General features: G+C 44.9%; 1 protein-coding gene across 3 annotated transcripts in view; it reads left to right on the top strand.

Moving 5' to 3' along the window:
• The first annotated feature begins 430 nt into the window (after positions 1 to 430).
• IGFBP2 (insulin like growth factor binding protein 2) overlaps positions 431 to 15,405 on the top strand; it is a 35,717-nt gene continuing 20,742 nt past the window's right edge. The window contains exon 1 of one of the 3 annotated variants that reach the window (XM_039721913.1): positions 431 to 559. In XM_039721913.1, the coding sequence (XP_039577847.1) occupies positions 523 to 559 (37 nt within the window). In that variant the 5' untranslated portion in view covers positions 431 to 522. Of the gene's footprint in view, positions 560 to 4,717; positions 4,755 to 15,405 lie in introns of those variants that run through there. The other 2 variants (XM_039721823.1, XM_039721999.1) reach the window with 2 other exon arrangements.

Genomic DNA, 15,405 nt, shown 5'->3' with positions numbered 1-15,405 from the left:
TTTTATAAAGTTACTGGGGAAAACTTATGATTCCATATTGTCAGTTTCTTGGAGACATTTGGATCCAAAGCTGAGCCTTGAGTGTTGTTTCCCTGTGTTGCTGCCACCATATTCATCTCTAAGCAGGAACACTGATTAAATTACAGTGCACCTCTGATAATGTGCACATATGGCAACTTTCTGAAGTTTCATATTAATTTTTATTTTTCATGTGGTGAATAATCATGCTCACACATCCAGAGGGTTGAGGAAAGAACAGGACACAGTAATTGCTGGATATGAATTTCAAAATTCCCTGTGGAAGACTGTCTAATTAGATTTAATGAGCTGGCTGGTGAGCATGCGTGTGCATGTGTGCTTTCACCACCTCTCTTGAGCCAACTGGATCAGAAGTGCTTATGTGTGTCCGAGGTGAACTGGAGGAGTATGTGGAAGAGATATTTTTATACTTGGAGAGTGCAGGTTTGAAGCAGATTTCTACCTGCTTTTCTCATGTGTGTGCTGTAATGAGGGACTTCCACCATGGAGGTGAAGCATTTGATAATGCAGGTGATAAATTGTAAGTGACTTTGATGTGGTTTCAGCTGCTTAGATGAGGAGGGATGGGAGCAGAGTCTCTGTATCTGTGGAGTTGGTATCCCTTCCTCTGTAATGTACTCCTCAGAGCTGCTGGTGCAGGGGGTAGCAGAGCTACAGCAGGTCACAGGATGTGTTGCCACCGAGCTGCCAGAAGAAGGTTTTGAATTAGCTGGAGGCAAATGGTCAGTGGGGCTGGGATTTCTGTGAGTGAGGTGGATTACAGCCGTCAGGTTTGAACATTGCTGTGTCTCTGATCTGCTCTGCTGGCTGGTTTCCCACCCCTCCATCACTGGACAGGGTCCTGAATTGATTGTGTGCAGTTTGGCTTTTTTGCAGGGGTCATTGCCATGGGTCAGTGCTCTGTTTCCAAGAAGGACCAGAGTGAGCAGAGAGCTGTGCTGAGAGGGTGGCCATTTTAATGAGGGGCTTCTGTGTGTTTTTTTGTTTCTTTCTTCTTTTTTTTCTTAATATTAATTAACCTTTGTTTTCTGTCAAGAAAGTTGTCCTGAAGCATGACTTAGCAAGGCAAACATGCCTGGACAAAGGGAGCATTAAGCCTGCACAGAGGGAGGGGAGAGGGTTACACCTCTAATTACTTTGTGTGCATGTAATTTTTTTTCCCCTCTGGTGACTGATGGGTCTTGAAAGGACTTGCCGGGGTTGGTGTGTGATTCACCAGGGCAGAGCGTGTTCTGGGCTGAGGCTGCCGGCTGTCTGGCCCTGGATGCCAAGGGCAGGCGATGCCCTTGTGCTGGTGTTGCTCACGCCTGAGTCAGCACTTGTGCAGCACAGCTGCTCCCCAGCTGGGGGCCAGCCGTGGGATTCACTGCTCACGCCCCAGCCCAGCTGGACAGGAGGATGCAAAGGCTTGGCTCTGCCACACCAGCACTTTCTGGAGTGGGCTGGGGTGAGATGTGGAGCAACATCTCCTGGTTAGGAATGTGGGTGCTCAGAGCCATCCTGAGTGGGTGTGAAGCACTAAGCTGCCAAAGTGCTTATGCCAATGAAGGGACAGGAGAAGGAGGCAATCCTGAACCCCTTTCACACATCCCTATCTCCAAACAGGGAAAAAGGAATCAGTACTCTCCCACCCTCCCAATAAGCAGCAGCCTACAAACTACCCAGCCTGCCACCCTGTCATTTTCTCTGGTCTTCTTGCCGGGTCCTGGAGCCCACGGTAGATGCACAGGCTCTCCTGAAAAAAATGGGACCTGAGATTGGCTAGGTAGGGAGTTAGAGCTCATGATGTTCATGAGGGAAGAGGGGAACTGAGGTGAAGGAGAAAAATGGGTAATAAGCAGTTGTGGGAGTGGTGTTCAGGGAAGGGGAGGAGAAGCTGGGGCTGTGCAGAAGAAAAGAGGAACTTGTGGAGTGGGCTGCAGTCCTGGCCTCAAAGCTGATGGATTAAGAGGGCTTGGCAGAGAGTTGGGGATCTGGTTTTAGGCAAATAGTATAAAATATGTGGAATTCAAGGAGGGAGCTCCAAAGTCAGTGGGCTTGGCTCCTGAAGATCCCACAGGACCGAATGGATTTTAGTCGGCTTTCTGTAAAGGTTTTCTCTTTCCCACTAGTTTTTGGATCCATTGACCAACTCCCTGCTTCTGGGGTGAAGCAGAGGTCTGACCAGTGATTTTCATCTTCAAAGTTTGGTAAAAATAAATTACCAGATAGAGGAAGAAAAGCCCTGTTAGTGTCCATTTGGCGAGGAAGGCTGCAGCATGGGTTCAACTGGAACATGAGACATCAGGGCATCTGTGTGGGTTCTTAAGGGCCAAGATGCACTCTTTGGCAATACTGCTTCTGAGATGCCTGTCTTTGGGAAATAATGCACTTTATGCATCAAAATCATGGAATCATTTAGGTTGGAAAAGGCCATTGATTTAAACTATAAACCCAGAACTGCCAAGTTCTCCATTAAACCATGTCCCTAAGTGCCATATATTTTAAATACCATTAGTGGTGACACCGCCACTTCCCTGGGCAGTCCATTCCAATGTTTGGTAATCCTTTCTATGAAGAAAGTTTCCCTGATATCCAATCTAAAACTCCCCTGCTACAGCTTAAGGGTATTTCCTCTTGTCCTATTGCTTGTTGCAAGAAGGCCAGAAGAGATGATTTCAGAATTCTATTTGGCAAATGGAAAAAGCCTAACCCTTTCATGGCAGTTGGGAGATGCAGGGGATAGGACCCTTCCTGAGCTGGATGGTTCCAGATTTGAATCCTGCAGTTTTAGATATGGGGTTTCCCTGCTTCTGGGCATGACACTCAGTAACTTAAGTATATCTTACTGTTGGGACTTTTTTTCCAGTCCCTTTCTTTTTTTCACCAATTCCTCTTTCCTGATGCTTTCATAAGTCTCAGCGATGCCTTGTGAAGGCTGACCTACAACAGAGGCTAGACAGAGTTATAGAATAAAGTAGGTATTTATTAAAAGGCCTCAATGGATACACCTTGGGCAGCACAAGAGCCCAGCCAGGGCTGCACCCAAGATGAACCCAAAATAGTCACAAAAATGTATGAACAGTCATGAGGTCTCACACTTTTATAAGTTCTGGTCCATTTGCATATTGCAGTTCATTGTCCAATTATAGCTTTAGGTTATGAAGTCCCACCCTTCTTGTTTTTCTCACTTCATTCTGTTGTTGTTTATGCTCTTGGGCCTGAGATTTGGGTCATTTGTCCTTGGTCCCCAGCTAGAGAAGGAATTGTTTTGTCTCCCTACTCTGTGAAGAGAGCTTACCATCCCCTAACATGAAGCTTGGAACTACACACTAAAGCAGCACAGGATCTGAAAAACATAAAAAGTAAAACCTGAGGCATCATCAGCAGCTTAGAGAAAATACTTTTCATATCTTGCTTCCTCCTCCTGATGAGCATCTCTTCTATTGTTTTCACAAGTGAAAAATTGTCTCTGGCAAAAGTGAATGAGAATCTTTGCATTTTGAGCAAATTCTTGTCCTGCCAGGGTGGGGAAACCTATCGGTGTCACCTGTTTGGTTGGTTCCACCAGCTCTTCTCTGCTGATAGAAGATCAGCTGCATCTTGCAATTGAGTTTGGTTTTGGGTGTCTTTTTTTTAACTTAATTTTTTTGTTAAAACAAACCAAAAAACTCCACAAAAAAAACCCCACCAAATACCCAAACCAGCCATCTGTCTGGGAGCTCTTTCATTAAATGGAGCTGAGGGACCTACTTCAAGCTACCTCTTTTGCAGGAATCTCTTTTGGCGTGAAAGGAATTATTCATGCAGTTACGCAATTCACAATGAATTTTCAATTTGTCACAGTTTTTCCCTGCCTCCTCCCTTTTGTCCACCAGCCTAACTAGGCTCCTGCTGAATCTCTTCATTGACTGACATGCTTTAGCAAGAGTTCTAATGCGTAGGTGCAGTCCTGATCCAGCAGCCCTCCATAGAGTGAGGGGTTGCAGTGTACAGTGAGGTTCTAGATTCTTCCCAATTTAAGGTCACACTTTCTGAGAGGAAAAGCCATCATTTTTCATCCTGAATTCTTTTCTGAGAGCCTGTGGTTACTTGGTGTCTTGGCTTTCCTCCCTTCATCTGTGTGGGAAAGCCACAAAGTGGTTCGCATTCCTTGCAGGAAGGAATCTTGGAAGCAGAGGACTGTGTGATCCTCTGCAGTCACAACCTGAAGTGTGACTGAAGTGCACAGGTACGGGAGAAAATCTCAGGAGCCTTCACTTCATGAGTATCTGCTCAGATGGGTGGTAGCTGAGGTAATGTTTCATTTTTCTCACACAATTTCAGATGTGGGATGGAGGTGTTCACTGCTCATCCTGATGTAGGGAGCTCTGCCACCTGCAACAGGAACATGAGCTGCTGCTGGCACCAGTTAAATTTTAGAGAGGAGCCTCTGTGTGCTGCACATCTGTGGTGGGTTGGTCCTGGCTGGATGCCAGGTGCCTACTAAAGCTGCTCCATGGCTCCCCTCCTCAGCTGGACAGGGGAGAGAAAGTAGAAATAAAGGCTTGTGGTTTGAGATAAGAGTAGGGAGAAATATTGCACCACTGCTGCTCTCAGGTCAGGGAATTAATGAATGTGCGCCCAGGTGGGATGGCAGGGAAGGCTCCTCCAGTCCACTCACTCTCCCTGCAGAGCCTGGTGTTTGCAGAGGATCTGCAACAGGAGCGTGGGGATGGGGTTGTCCTGCAAAAATGGTGAGTGTGGCTCCTGAGATCTCATACCCACTGTCACATGTTGCCCCCTCTCCTCTCCCCAGGGGAGAATGGGTCACTGGGGTGGTCTTGTGCTGAAGGAGCCATGCAGGGGGAGATGCCTGAGCAGCACCAGCTTGTTTAGTGAGGCAAATGTTTGTGGGATGTGGATTTCATTTTACTCCTTCCATTTATAATATTCTGTTTGGATCAGTGGTAGGAATTACAGCTGATAAAGCTAGCTGTTGCCATTAACAATGGCATTTTCTTTCAAATCCCTAGGAGCCCCAGCAGAGAAAATAATAAAAATTCACTTGCTATTCATGTTTCCAGGGTGTTCATGCACCAAGATGGAAAAAGAAGACCTAAGGAAGGGTAAACACTCCTGGGACTGTGATCAGGAGTATGAAGATCTATTCACAAAAAATATAAAGAAAAATATAACAAACCCAACCAACACTTCCCTGAAGACCACTTTTGCTGCTCTCCCTTGGTGCAGCCTGGCACCCCCATCTTTCTCTGTGCTGATTTCTGTTACTAATTTCTCTTACTGCAATAAGTGTTAAATCCCAGCTGCTAAGCAGCATGTCCGGGCTGTGTTTCAGCCCCCTCCTCTTTCCCAGGAGCTGTTGATGTGCCTGTGCTTGCACCCTTCATGCTGTGTCCTCCATCCTGACACAGCTTTTTCCTTTCCTCTCCCTCTCTTACTTTTTTGAAGGGTTCAGGTTGGGGGTGTGATGTGTGTGGTGGGGATTTTTTAGGGATATATCTGCCTTGACAATATTCCTTGAAAGCTGGCCCATCCTGAACAGAGCAGAAAACTTGTGGAATATTTTAATTACTAACTGGTTCAATGGTCTCCTGGGTAATGGGGCACAGGGGCAAACGTTGCTACTGGCAGACACTGGAGTTGGAAGGAGTTCTTTGCTGCAGAAGGTACCCCTGAATTCCTTGGCTGTGGTGAGGCCGGCCCAGACAGCCAGAAGGGTCCCCTGGGCCTGCTGTATTTTGTATGGGTCCTAAAATTAGTTTAAGTGAATTCAAACTTCATTTCTCCGGCTTAATCCAGCCCTCTCCCTAGTTTTCCTCCATGTGTGATGTGCTGGAGTCAGGGCGATGCAGGAACACCTCCAGGCCTGGACGGTGTCTGGGGCAGAACATCCCATCCCCGCGTGTGGGGTGCTGTGGGATGCTGAGCGCGCGGGGGCCGCGTCCCCTGGCTCCCCTCGTGCCGCAGCTGCAGGCAGGCGCTGAGCAAGCCTTGCCCGCAGGTTTTGAGAGTGAGCAACTGGCTCTGTGCTTCCCTGCGGGCTGCTCCCTGACGTGTCTGTCCCTGCTTGTTCGTGCCACCGCCTGAGCCCCGGGGATGGGGAGGGCAGGATCCCCTGTGCTGCTCCAGGACCTGGCACCGGAGCGCTCCACGTCCCCGCTTGGTGCAGGCGAGTGCATGCATGTGTTTTACGAGGCTGAGTTCACTGTGCCCGTTCTTTGTCTCTCCCCTACCCTTTAAAACTTCCAAATCTTACCTTCTTTCTTCTTTTTTTTTTTTCCTTAATCCCTATCATATGAATGCATACTTCATGCTTCCAGAGTATCTGATGGCAGTCAAAGTGCAGGTCTTTCTCCTTTAACACCTCTACAGTGTGCCATGCCATATTAACTCTGTTGAGAGGGCATCTGGGCAATAAAGTGCAAACACGGTCCTTGTTTGGCTCTTGCACTCAGTAAAGACTTCTCTTTCTTGCTTTAAAGCAATGCACTGCCTGTCCCATTTTGATCCTGGCTTTCTTCCAAACAAGCCTGTGTGTGGGCACGTGTGGATTATCTTTGTCTCTATGGCTACCCTGAAAACTTTTGAACCGGAAAATTCAGTTGAAGGATTGAGCTCTAAGATACCGGTTTCCTATGGCTTTTATGGAAATAGTTGCTGGGTGGTAGGACTGTACCTTGTTCATGTCTCTTAAGGGGTGGAAGCAGAAACTCAGCTAGTATTAGACATTAGAGAACCAGCAATGTACTCACAAGCACACTCTGAGGAAAGATACATAAAACTCCTTAAAAATCAAGCTTTGTTAGTTCTATCACTCAAGTGTATTAATATTAATTAGGTCATTTAACTAATTACCTGTTCATCTGCATGTAAGGCGCAATTGATAGCTTGCTGATGGGTCCCATCTGGAAACTGTAGAGCATGAGAAGCAGACCTTGAGAGTCACGTGTGGGCAAGAGGGGGTTGATTATCACTTCCAAGAGCTCTTGTTTGCTAGGGCTTTAAATCATTTTGGCAATTCCTGAGGCTTCATGTGGAATGGAGAAGTGCTGTCTCTGATGAGGGTTAAACACATGCTTTTTAAGAGAGAATTAATGCATGTAAACTATTCACTGGTGCGTGCTTGCTAAGAGCTGCTGTCAACATTTTGAGTCGATAACAAATAACAGCACTTGCACATATCATCATCATCCTTATGTTTTGTCTCTTTTCAGTCACCTTCCCAGCTGGGGATTTAAAGATGTTTCTGATCAGTCGCTGTTTCAGGATCTGGGAGATGAGAGTTGCTGAGGCTCTGCTGCAGAGATGTCTGTATTCTGTCCCTCCCTGGATCTTATTCTGGGATGAGCATTGTCTGTGCTGCCCTCGTGAAGGTCACACACTCTACAGTGACTGTGAGGAGATAAAGCACGGGACACTGGAAGGGGAACCTTGTGTTTGATGTTTCCTGTGGGCTTTAGGTCTCTTAGAAGGAGACAATCACTGAAGACTTACTGGCTTGTCTTGCACCATCATTAGGATGTGCCAAGTGCTTTTTCTTCATCTGCTTGTCCAGCTGCAGTGGCACACAGATACTGTCTGGCACCCGTAGATTTTCTAGCCTAACTGTGTCTGGGTATTTCCATGCTAGGCTGGACAAGATTTGGTGGTGGGCAAATGTGTAGTCACTTGTCAGTCTCTCTAGACTGACTGTGGGAGTCAGGTCCTACAGATTTTTTTAGGTATGTTTTTTTAAACATAAGTGGTGACATTTCCCATGTTTCAGTCATCTCATGCCTGGTATAATAATCTTCGGAGCCATTCAAACTATTTGTTACTCATTTAATGAAAATTGGCAGAGATGCTTTTAATTTTTGTACTTAAAATATTACAAATTTGATGTTGGAAAGCCAAATGGAAAGAATTCATCCATGCCAGACCCCTGAACAGAAGGGGAGTGTTCTTGTTTGCTCCCTGGAGAATCCTCCAGTCCATTGTCATTTTGGGCAGAAGAGATGTTAAAGCTGGCCTCATCTTCCCTCAGTTCAAGAGTATTTTGATCAAAATCTTGACATTTTAAGCTGGCCTCATCCTCCCCCAATTCAAGAGTATTTTGGTCAAAATCTTGACATTTTAATGCAATTGTTCCTTTCTGGCTTGTCAAGCCTTTTCTTTCCTATTGTTTGCAACCTCCTGAAAGCTGTTGCTTACACCCCTGCTGATGGCAGGTTGATGTCTGTCAGACTTTCCTGATTCCTTCCCCAGCTCCCTGAGCCCAATTCTCTTTCTCCAAGTGTTTCTTGATAATGCAGCACAACACAAACCTGAAATTCAGACTAAGCTGCCACAGAAAGTGCAGTCCCCAGAGGTTCCATGTGGGAATTTCAATGGTGGAATGAGTTTGAACTACTGCTTTTTTTTTTTTTTCCATCAGAGTGAAAGGAAGAACAGGGTCTGTCAGAAGTTAATATTACTCTCAGAAGCTAAAATGAAGGTTAGGCCTGAGATGGGGAAACAAAGAGGGGGAAGTGTGTCCTTACCTGCAACAAGAGCTGCTGTTGCTCAAAGCAAGGAGTGAAATAACATGAAATATAATTGATGATGTGGCATAAGTGGTGGAGACGAGGCAAGGAGGCAGTTGCCTCTGGACATCTGCACATGAACAAACAGCTGTCTCGGGAAGAAATTAATTTGCCCTGGGAAGAAACTACCCTGGATGGGAACTGGTTAGGGCAGGTTTACTTCAGTACAAGGTTGCATCATGCAGCCTTTTTTCCCTCCCCTTGGGCCATCTGGGGATTTCCTGGCTGATCCTGTTCATGCTGCTTTCTCTGGGTGCTTGAGAGGTCTCTAATAGGTGCTTGTGAACAGCTGTGGGGGACAAGGATCAGGCTGGCCTAGCTCATTGAGGGAAAATGGGTTCAGAGTAACTGAGGTGATCTGGGGGCATTAATTGGTGGAAGAGCAGGACAGGATTTTTCCTTTTCATCGCAGCAGCGTTCTGAAGGCATGCTGGGAGCTGGGGAGACAGGTAAAGGGCAGCTGTATTCATGGAAGCACTGAAATAAGATTCTCACTGCTCTTGGCAAGGGTCCTTTGCCCTGCTGTGTTGCCTCAGCAAGGCACACTCATCTTCCAGTCATTAGTCATTTGCTTGTTATTTCATTTTGTGGAGGAGATTATAACCAGCTGAGGTGATATGGCAGTGTGAGAGACCAGGCTGCTGTCTTAAACTGCTGTATTGTCCCTTTGTTTTGTTTTGTCCTCCTTCCAAACCCATGGCCATCCAGACCATACAATGGAGAGCAGGCAAGAGCATTCCTTAGGGTGGGAGGAGCAGACAGTCTGGATTTTTGCAAGTCAAGTTGCCCAACACTGGAGTTATGTTATTCACTGTGGAACAACAGGGGCTAAGCATTGTGATGGTGCAGTGTTGATTCCAGAGAATTTATAAACTGTGATGAATTTATGGAGAGAAAAGGCTCAGGACTGGAGGGCTTCATCATGTGGCTGCTTATTACAGTCTTTGAATCAGCCAGGCCTCAGGATGTTCAGCAGGAGCAGGTGGATTTGAGGGAGTTCAGCTTCTGGACCTGAAGATCTAGATCACCTAATCCAGTCATGAAGCAGTGCGATTAGGGATGCTCATCCTTTCCCTTGGAGCCTGAGTGTTGTTCTTTGATGAAGAAGTCTTTAGGAGACAAGATTATCTCTAAATTAGTCTATAGAGAAAATTGTATACTGGTGCTCTGTTGTCCTGAAGGGACCTCAGGTCAACACACTGATTTGAATTTGTAACAGTAGTATTTGATCAAAAGACTCAGGTGAAGAGCTAGATTTATCACTTCTAGGAGTCTGACCTTTGCTCCCAGGGTCTTACAGTTCCTTCAGGACCAAATCTTGGCCCTTCTGAAGCTGTTCACTGCCTGGGAGCAGCACTCTGAATGAAGAGCTTATTACTGCCTGATGTTTCTCAAGGGCAAGTTGCAGACTGTTTTTGCCTCTTCATTACATGCCTAGGCTCACATGTGTTTTGGCACGTACACCTCTTTGATATGAAAAATGATTGGGTTGAGAAAATGCAAATCCCTTCTGCAAAATTGCTGATTGTTTTTCTATGAGGGAGGAAGGAAAAAAAAAAAAGATGCACCCAAATCTTTACTGAAATTTCCAAGTTTGAGGAATGTCCAACCTCTGCCAGGCTTTGGTAATCACCTGTGCCTGATGCCAAGCAAGAATAGGAATTTTTCAGCAGGTAAGAAGATAACAGTGAGGTCAGTTGTGTTTGGTGGTGTGGGGGAACATCTGTGTGTCCCCCACACACCCTGCTGTGTGGTCCAGAGTGGGGACTGTGTTACAATAAGTATTCAGAGGCAGTTGTCTGTATATCCTGGGTTTCTGCATAGGGTCAGTTTAGCTTAATCTGCATAGTGTGAGGAAAAAAATCAAGTCAAATGGACAGCTCAGGATTGTTATCTGGGGTTGTCTTAGTTTGGGCAGCTGCAGTGCATGAGGTTTTTTGTGAAGAGGCAATTTTTGGAGCAAGGCAGGTGAGGTAATTACCACAATCCTTTTTTTGGATTTTGCTGAAGGCCTCCAGCCTTTGCAGGGCTAAAGAGAGAAAGGAATCAGAGTTTCCCCCAGTCCCCTGCCCCTTTTTACTTTAAACTGTATGTTCGGTGATAACAGCATGACGAAATAAAGGGGAATTATTTATGTGGCACTAAAAGCACTGTCAGTGTCAGAGAAAGGGACTTGCACCTAAATATCTATTAATTTTAGCTATGTGTCTGTCCTTGCCGTAGTTACAAGGACTTTTTCTATCTGCTAGCTTGACACTAACAGTCATTCTGTCAAGGATGGGATTTTTATGGTCCCTTCTTTATAGATGTGTACTGCTGGATAGAGTGATACAATTAATTCCTCAAGGTCTCTTAAGGATCAAGAAGCAGGGTAGGAGGGCTCAAATCCAATTCTCTTGAATCGTTGTTCACGAACTTGGCTCCGAGACTGTTTATGGGACCTTCCTGGTGTCAGGATTGACTTCCCTGGAGTCAGCTGTATTGTACCACCATAAATTACCTTAAGTAGATTATGGCCAGGGCCACATTAGTGCTTTCAAGGACCTCACTGTGAAACAGAGCACACAAAAATTGGAGTGGGATCAGGAACAAAGAAAGTACTGAAAACAAAACTCTTTGGTCCCACAGTCAGTAACAGAATGGGCACTGAGACTTTCTTAGTCTACCAGAATCCATTTTTGTCTTAGTCTAATTCATCCTCTTTCATTTGCATTTCCCCTTTTTTTGGCTAACATTGGTTTTGATGAAGAAATGTGCCAGGCCCTGTGACATCCATGACAAGTCCATTCACAGTCCCTCATGTTGAGCCAACACTACTGACTCCCATCTCAAACAGACCAAAGATGAGGCCACAATTAGCAGACTTAAATGTTCTGCAGTGACAGGGTTTTGTGGTGGTGTTTTTCTGTGATGGTGTGTTTTGTTTTCTTTTACAGTATCCTCAGAAAGGAGGAAGGTCTGGGTGGCTGTGATCAGAAGTCAAGGACCCAGAATTGGTGGTACCAGAAGCACTGGCATGTAGCCTATATGGGACTGGTAGTGATGCTGTCCTAGCTATAGCAGTGTAAAGATGAGAAAGGCAACCTTTGTGGGGAAGGTGGAATTAAAAATGAAAATTAGGAAAATTAAGAAAATTAAGGAAATTCTATGGCATGGCAGTGATCATGTGGATAAATGTCTCTGTAATGTTATTGGAAAGATAAAAGTTTCCAAAATAATATTTCTGTGGGAACTTAGGAATGTATCTTAATATCTAGGAATACACATTAACAAACGTGTTTTATTAATAAGCTAAAACACAGATATGCCTGGATGTGGTAGCCCAGATTTTTTCATTAAATAGAGCACCAGCAAATGGAGGTGCTATTTTAGGTTTTGTTTTGGTAACTAGTGTTGATGTTAAGAGGGCCTGATTGTACAGAGGAATCTCGGACCTAGTGCTCATAAAATGGATTCCTTTTAAATTAAATAGAAACCTAAACAAAAGTAGATCTGGAACTAGGATACTTGTCTTTGAAAGGGCAAACTTTGAAAAATGAAAAAACCTGGTGGGTGAGGTCATCTGGGCAGGGAATCGTGAATGCAGAATGCAGAAGATACAGAGCCTCTAATTCAGAGGTGCAGAAACTATCTGGACCAGGGGTCCTAGGCAGAGGAGGAAAACAGGGCAGGAAAAGGCTCCTTTTTGAAAGCTGGTGAATAGCCACCTTAAAAAGGATAGTTGGGATTAAGCAGAGTCTGTAATGGAATGGAAAAAAAGACTAATTGGCAAAAAAGCAATGTCTTAGAGGTCAGGAAGGGTAGGGATAAAATGAAAATTGCCAGAAGTCATGCTGCGTTAGGTCTGGCAAAAGAAATTAAAACAAATAGCAACAGGTTTCTCAGCTACATAAATAAAATCAGACTTGAAGCTGCTGTGCAGTGAGGACCAACTGGAAGGTCAAAGATGATATAGGTATGGATCCAGTATTATACCAAATTTTGCTTTGTTGTTAAATACAGTTGGAGGGGATGAGGACATGGAAATCTTGGAAACTGAGGGTAAGAACTGAAAGTCAAAAAATCAAATTGATTGAAATTAGTCAGAGGGTAGGAGCACCACCCCTGATGGAAGCTGTAGATGTGATGATGTTGAATACTTGTGGTTGCACTGTTAGGCTCATTGCTATGAAGAGAGAAAGCCCAGAAAAACTCTTTAGGATAAATGATGTGGATGGATGAGAGGGTCAGGAGTAGGATGAAGCTGAATAGAACAGAGTGCTGGGATGGGCAGTGAAAGACCAGACAGAAGACTTTGATGAATGGGGCTTCTGCTAGTGAAACCTGCCAGTGGACAGCTGAAACCTGCATGTGTTAATTGATCCTAGGGGGAGGGGGGACTTCCATCCTGCTTTGAAGAAACCACCCAGGCTCACCCTGTATCCACAGAGAAGTGTCCCACGGGGAGGGAAGTGTTAGCCCTCTGGAAAGCAGCTGGCAAGCCCTCAGCAGCAGTCATGAGCCTGAAAAATGGATGTAGGCAGGCACAGGTGCAGGGAGGAGCTCCAGAGGAGTGGGAGCTTGTGCCATGGGGAGGACTTGGCTGCTCTGATGAGTTACAGGAGGAAAACGAAGACAGGGAGGGGAAAGAGCACTGCGAGCAAGAAAATAGTGTTGGCATGAGGTTGTCATATCATAACTCAGCCCTAATAATGTCCTGTCTAGAAAATATGGCATCTTCTCCTGGCTGGAGCACTGCCATTCTAGGATGGCATCTCCAGGTAGTCTGCCTCAAGGGTAGGGCAGATACTTTTGTGCTCCCAAGGAGGTTGCTGTGATGTGGCTCCCATGTCCAGTGGTTCAGGAGGCCCTTGCACTAATCTCAGGGAGGACTTTTTTCCTTAAAAGAAGAATTTTCTAAAGTGTTTCAGTTCTCTTCATGAGCCCAGCAAGTTTTGTCAACACACAGGGCATAGTGCTGACTCTGCCATGCTAATGCTCCTTTCTGCAGAAGGCAGGTTTTGTCATGGGAGAGTGATTGTTAAAGATCAGTGTGACCAAATTATGATCAAGACCAAATTAAAAATAAAATTGCGCTCAGAAGAGTTTGGGGTTTCATTCATAGTACAATTGGATTGAGGCTGAAGCAGTATTCCTGTTTCACAAAAAGTTTTACTGTACTGAATATTCAAAGGGAATTGAGAGATCATTTTGCTGTTGTTCTTAATACTATTTTTTAGGTGAGGGCCCCTGGTCTGCCTGGTTTTTAAATTGATTTTATTTTAAATTGTAGCAAAGCAAGTGGCATGACATTCTCTGACCTAAAGCGGGTTTCCATCTATTTATTTATTGACTGAGATTTTATTGCTCAGCATTTCAGAGTAGCAGAAGTGTCCTATGTGTTTGTTTTCTTTAGGCTCTAGAGTTTACTCTGCAGCCAAGCCAAACTACTCCAACTTTGGGGGGAGCTGAAATGACGAAATCTGTACTTTGTGACCTTACACTTTAAATTAAAGGGGATTTGGGAAATAGAGCAAGTGATCAGAAAGTGAGTATTTGAAACGGGTAAGTGGAGGAAGGCTTTGAAAGAAAGCCCTTATTCAATGCCAATGACTAGATAATGTGGTAAAGTTGGGATCAGAGATAGAGAATTGGTTGCTCAAGAGGAGGTATCAGGTATGTTGTCTGAGGCCAACAGCCCTGACAGAAACAGGGAAAAGGATAGCTGGCAGCTCTGATACTTTAATTGCAAATGAAACAAAAGCTGGTAGGGGAGAAACTGAGAAGTGTCACATGCCTTTAAGGCCTCCAAAAGGCTCTTTCCCAGCTTACAGTGGGCCTTTCTAGACTGATTTATTCCTGTGACTCAGTGAGGGTTAGATTTGAAGCATTTGTGTCTCTCCACTTCCAAGCTCTCCCCAGCATGGCCATGCTGCCTTTGGGGCAAAGGAGCAAGATGCACTCCAGACTATTTATGGTTTGTTGTAGAGTTTCATTCTGGGAACATTGCGGGGAGGCTGATGGCTGTTTTGATGCAAAATATTCATCAGCCTTCTGCCATTTTCCAAGTTAATTTGTCTGGATGACTTCTCTGATGACTTCTCACATTTTCCACCAGCTGATGCTGTATTAAGAGTCTGTTCCTTTGTCTGTCTCTGGGAATGTTTCATTGTATGGTTGTTTCTCTATTTCCTGTTCAGTTTAAAGATTCAGGCTGACCTTGTCAATTTTGTCAACGGAGGCCACTTTTGTAAGGAGTCATCATCTGGAGACCCATCCCAGCTCCGCTGCAGTAGGTGTGATCTGAGCACTGCCATTTTCTTTGGTGGAGGTTCTTGGTTTAGGGATCATTCCACACAGTGTCAGGTCATCTCTTAGGGCATCCATCTCTGATGCTCCCAAGTTAATTTTTCACAGCTTTACAGCCAAAGGACAGTGTCCCATTCTCAAGTCTGCTTCCTGGTCTGGTTCAGACCACAGATTTTTGTTATGTGAACTGCTGTTTTGATTAGAACACTACAAAAAACATTTGGTCTCATCCTTAAGGTTACTCATAACATGATATACTATCACAACCCTTTTGTAAACTATACCAGTGAGTAATTATTTGGATTGTCCATGTTTGTCTAATCCAGTAATTTTCATCTCAGTAAAAGCAGCATATTTATCAGTTCTTTTGGTCTTCCTAGACTTAACTATAGGTGTCATCAGATTTTCCCTGGTTGCCCTTTTCCTTTCTAGTATATTATCTGACCAATCTGTCCTACTTTCTTCTGTGGTGCTCCATTATATATTTTAGGAACAAGAAAGATGCTTGTGTGGCGTTATCTCCACAGGTTTTATT

Source organism: Passer montanus, unplaced genomic scaffold, assembly GCF_014805655.1.
Source record: "Passer montanus isolate IOZ18808 unplaced genomic scaffold, ASM1480565v1 scaffold1, whole genome shotgun sequence".
Classification (NCBI taxonomy): Eukaryota; Metazoa; Chordata; class Aves; order Passeriformes; family Passeridae; genus Passer; species Passer montanus.
This window is presented reverse-complemented; position numbering and strand designations above follow the sequence as displayed.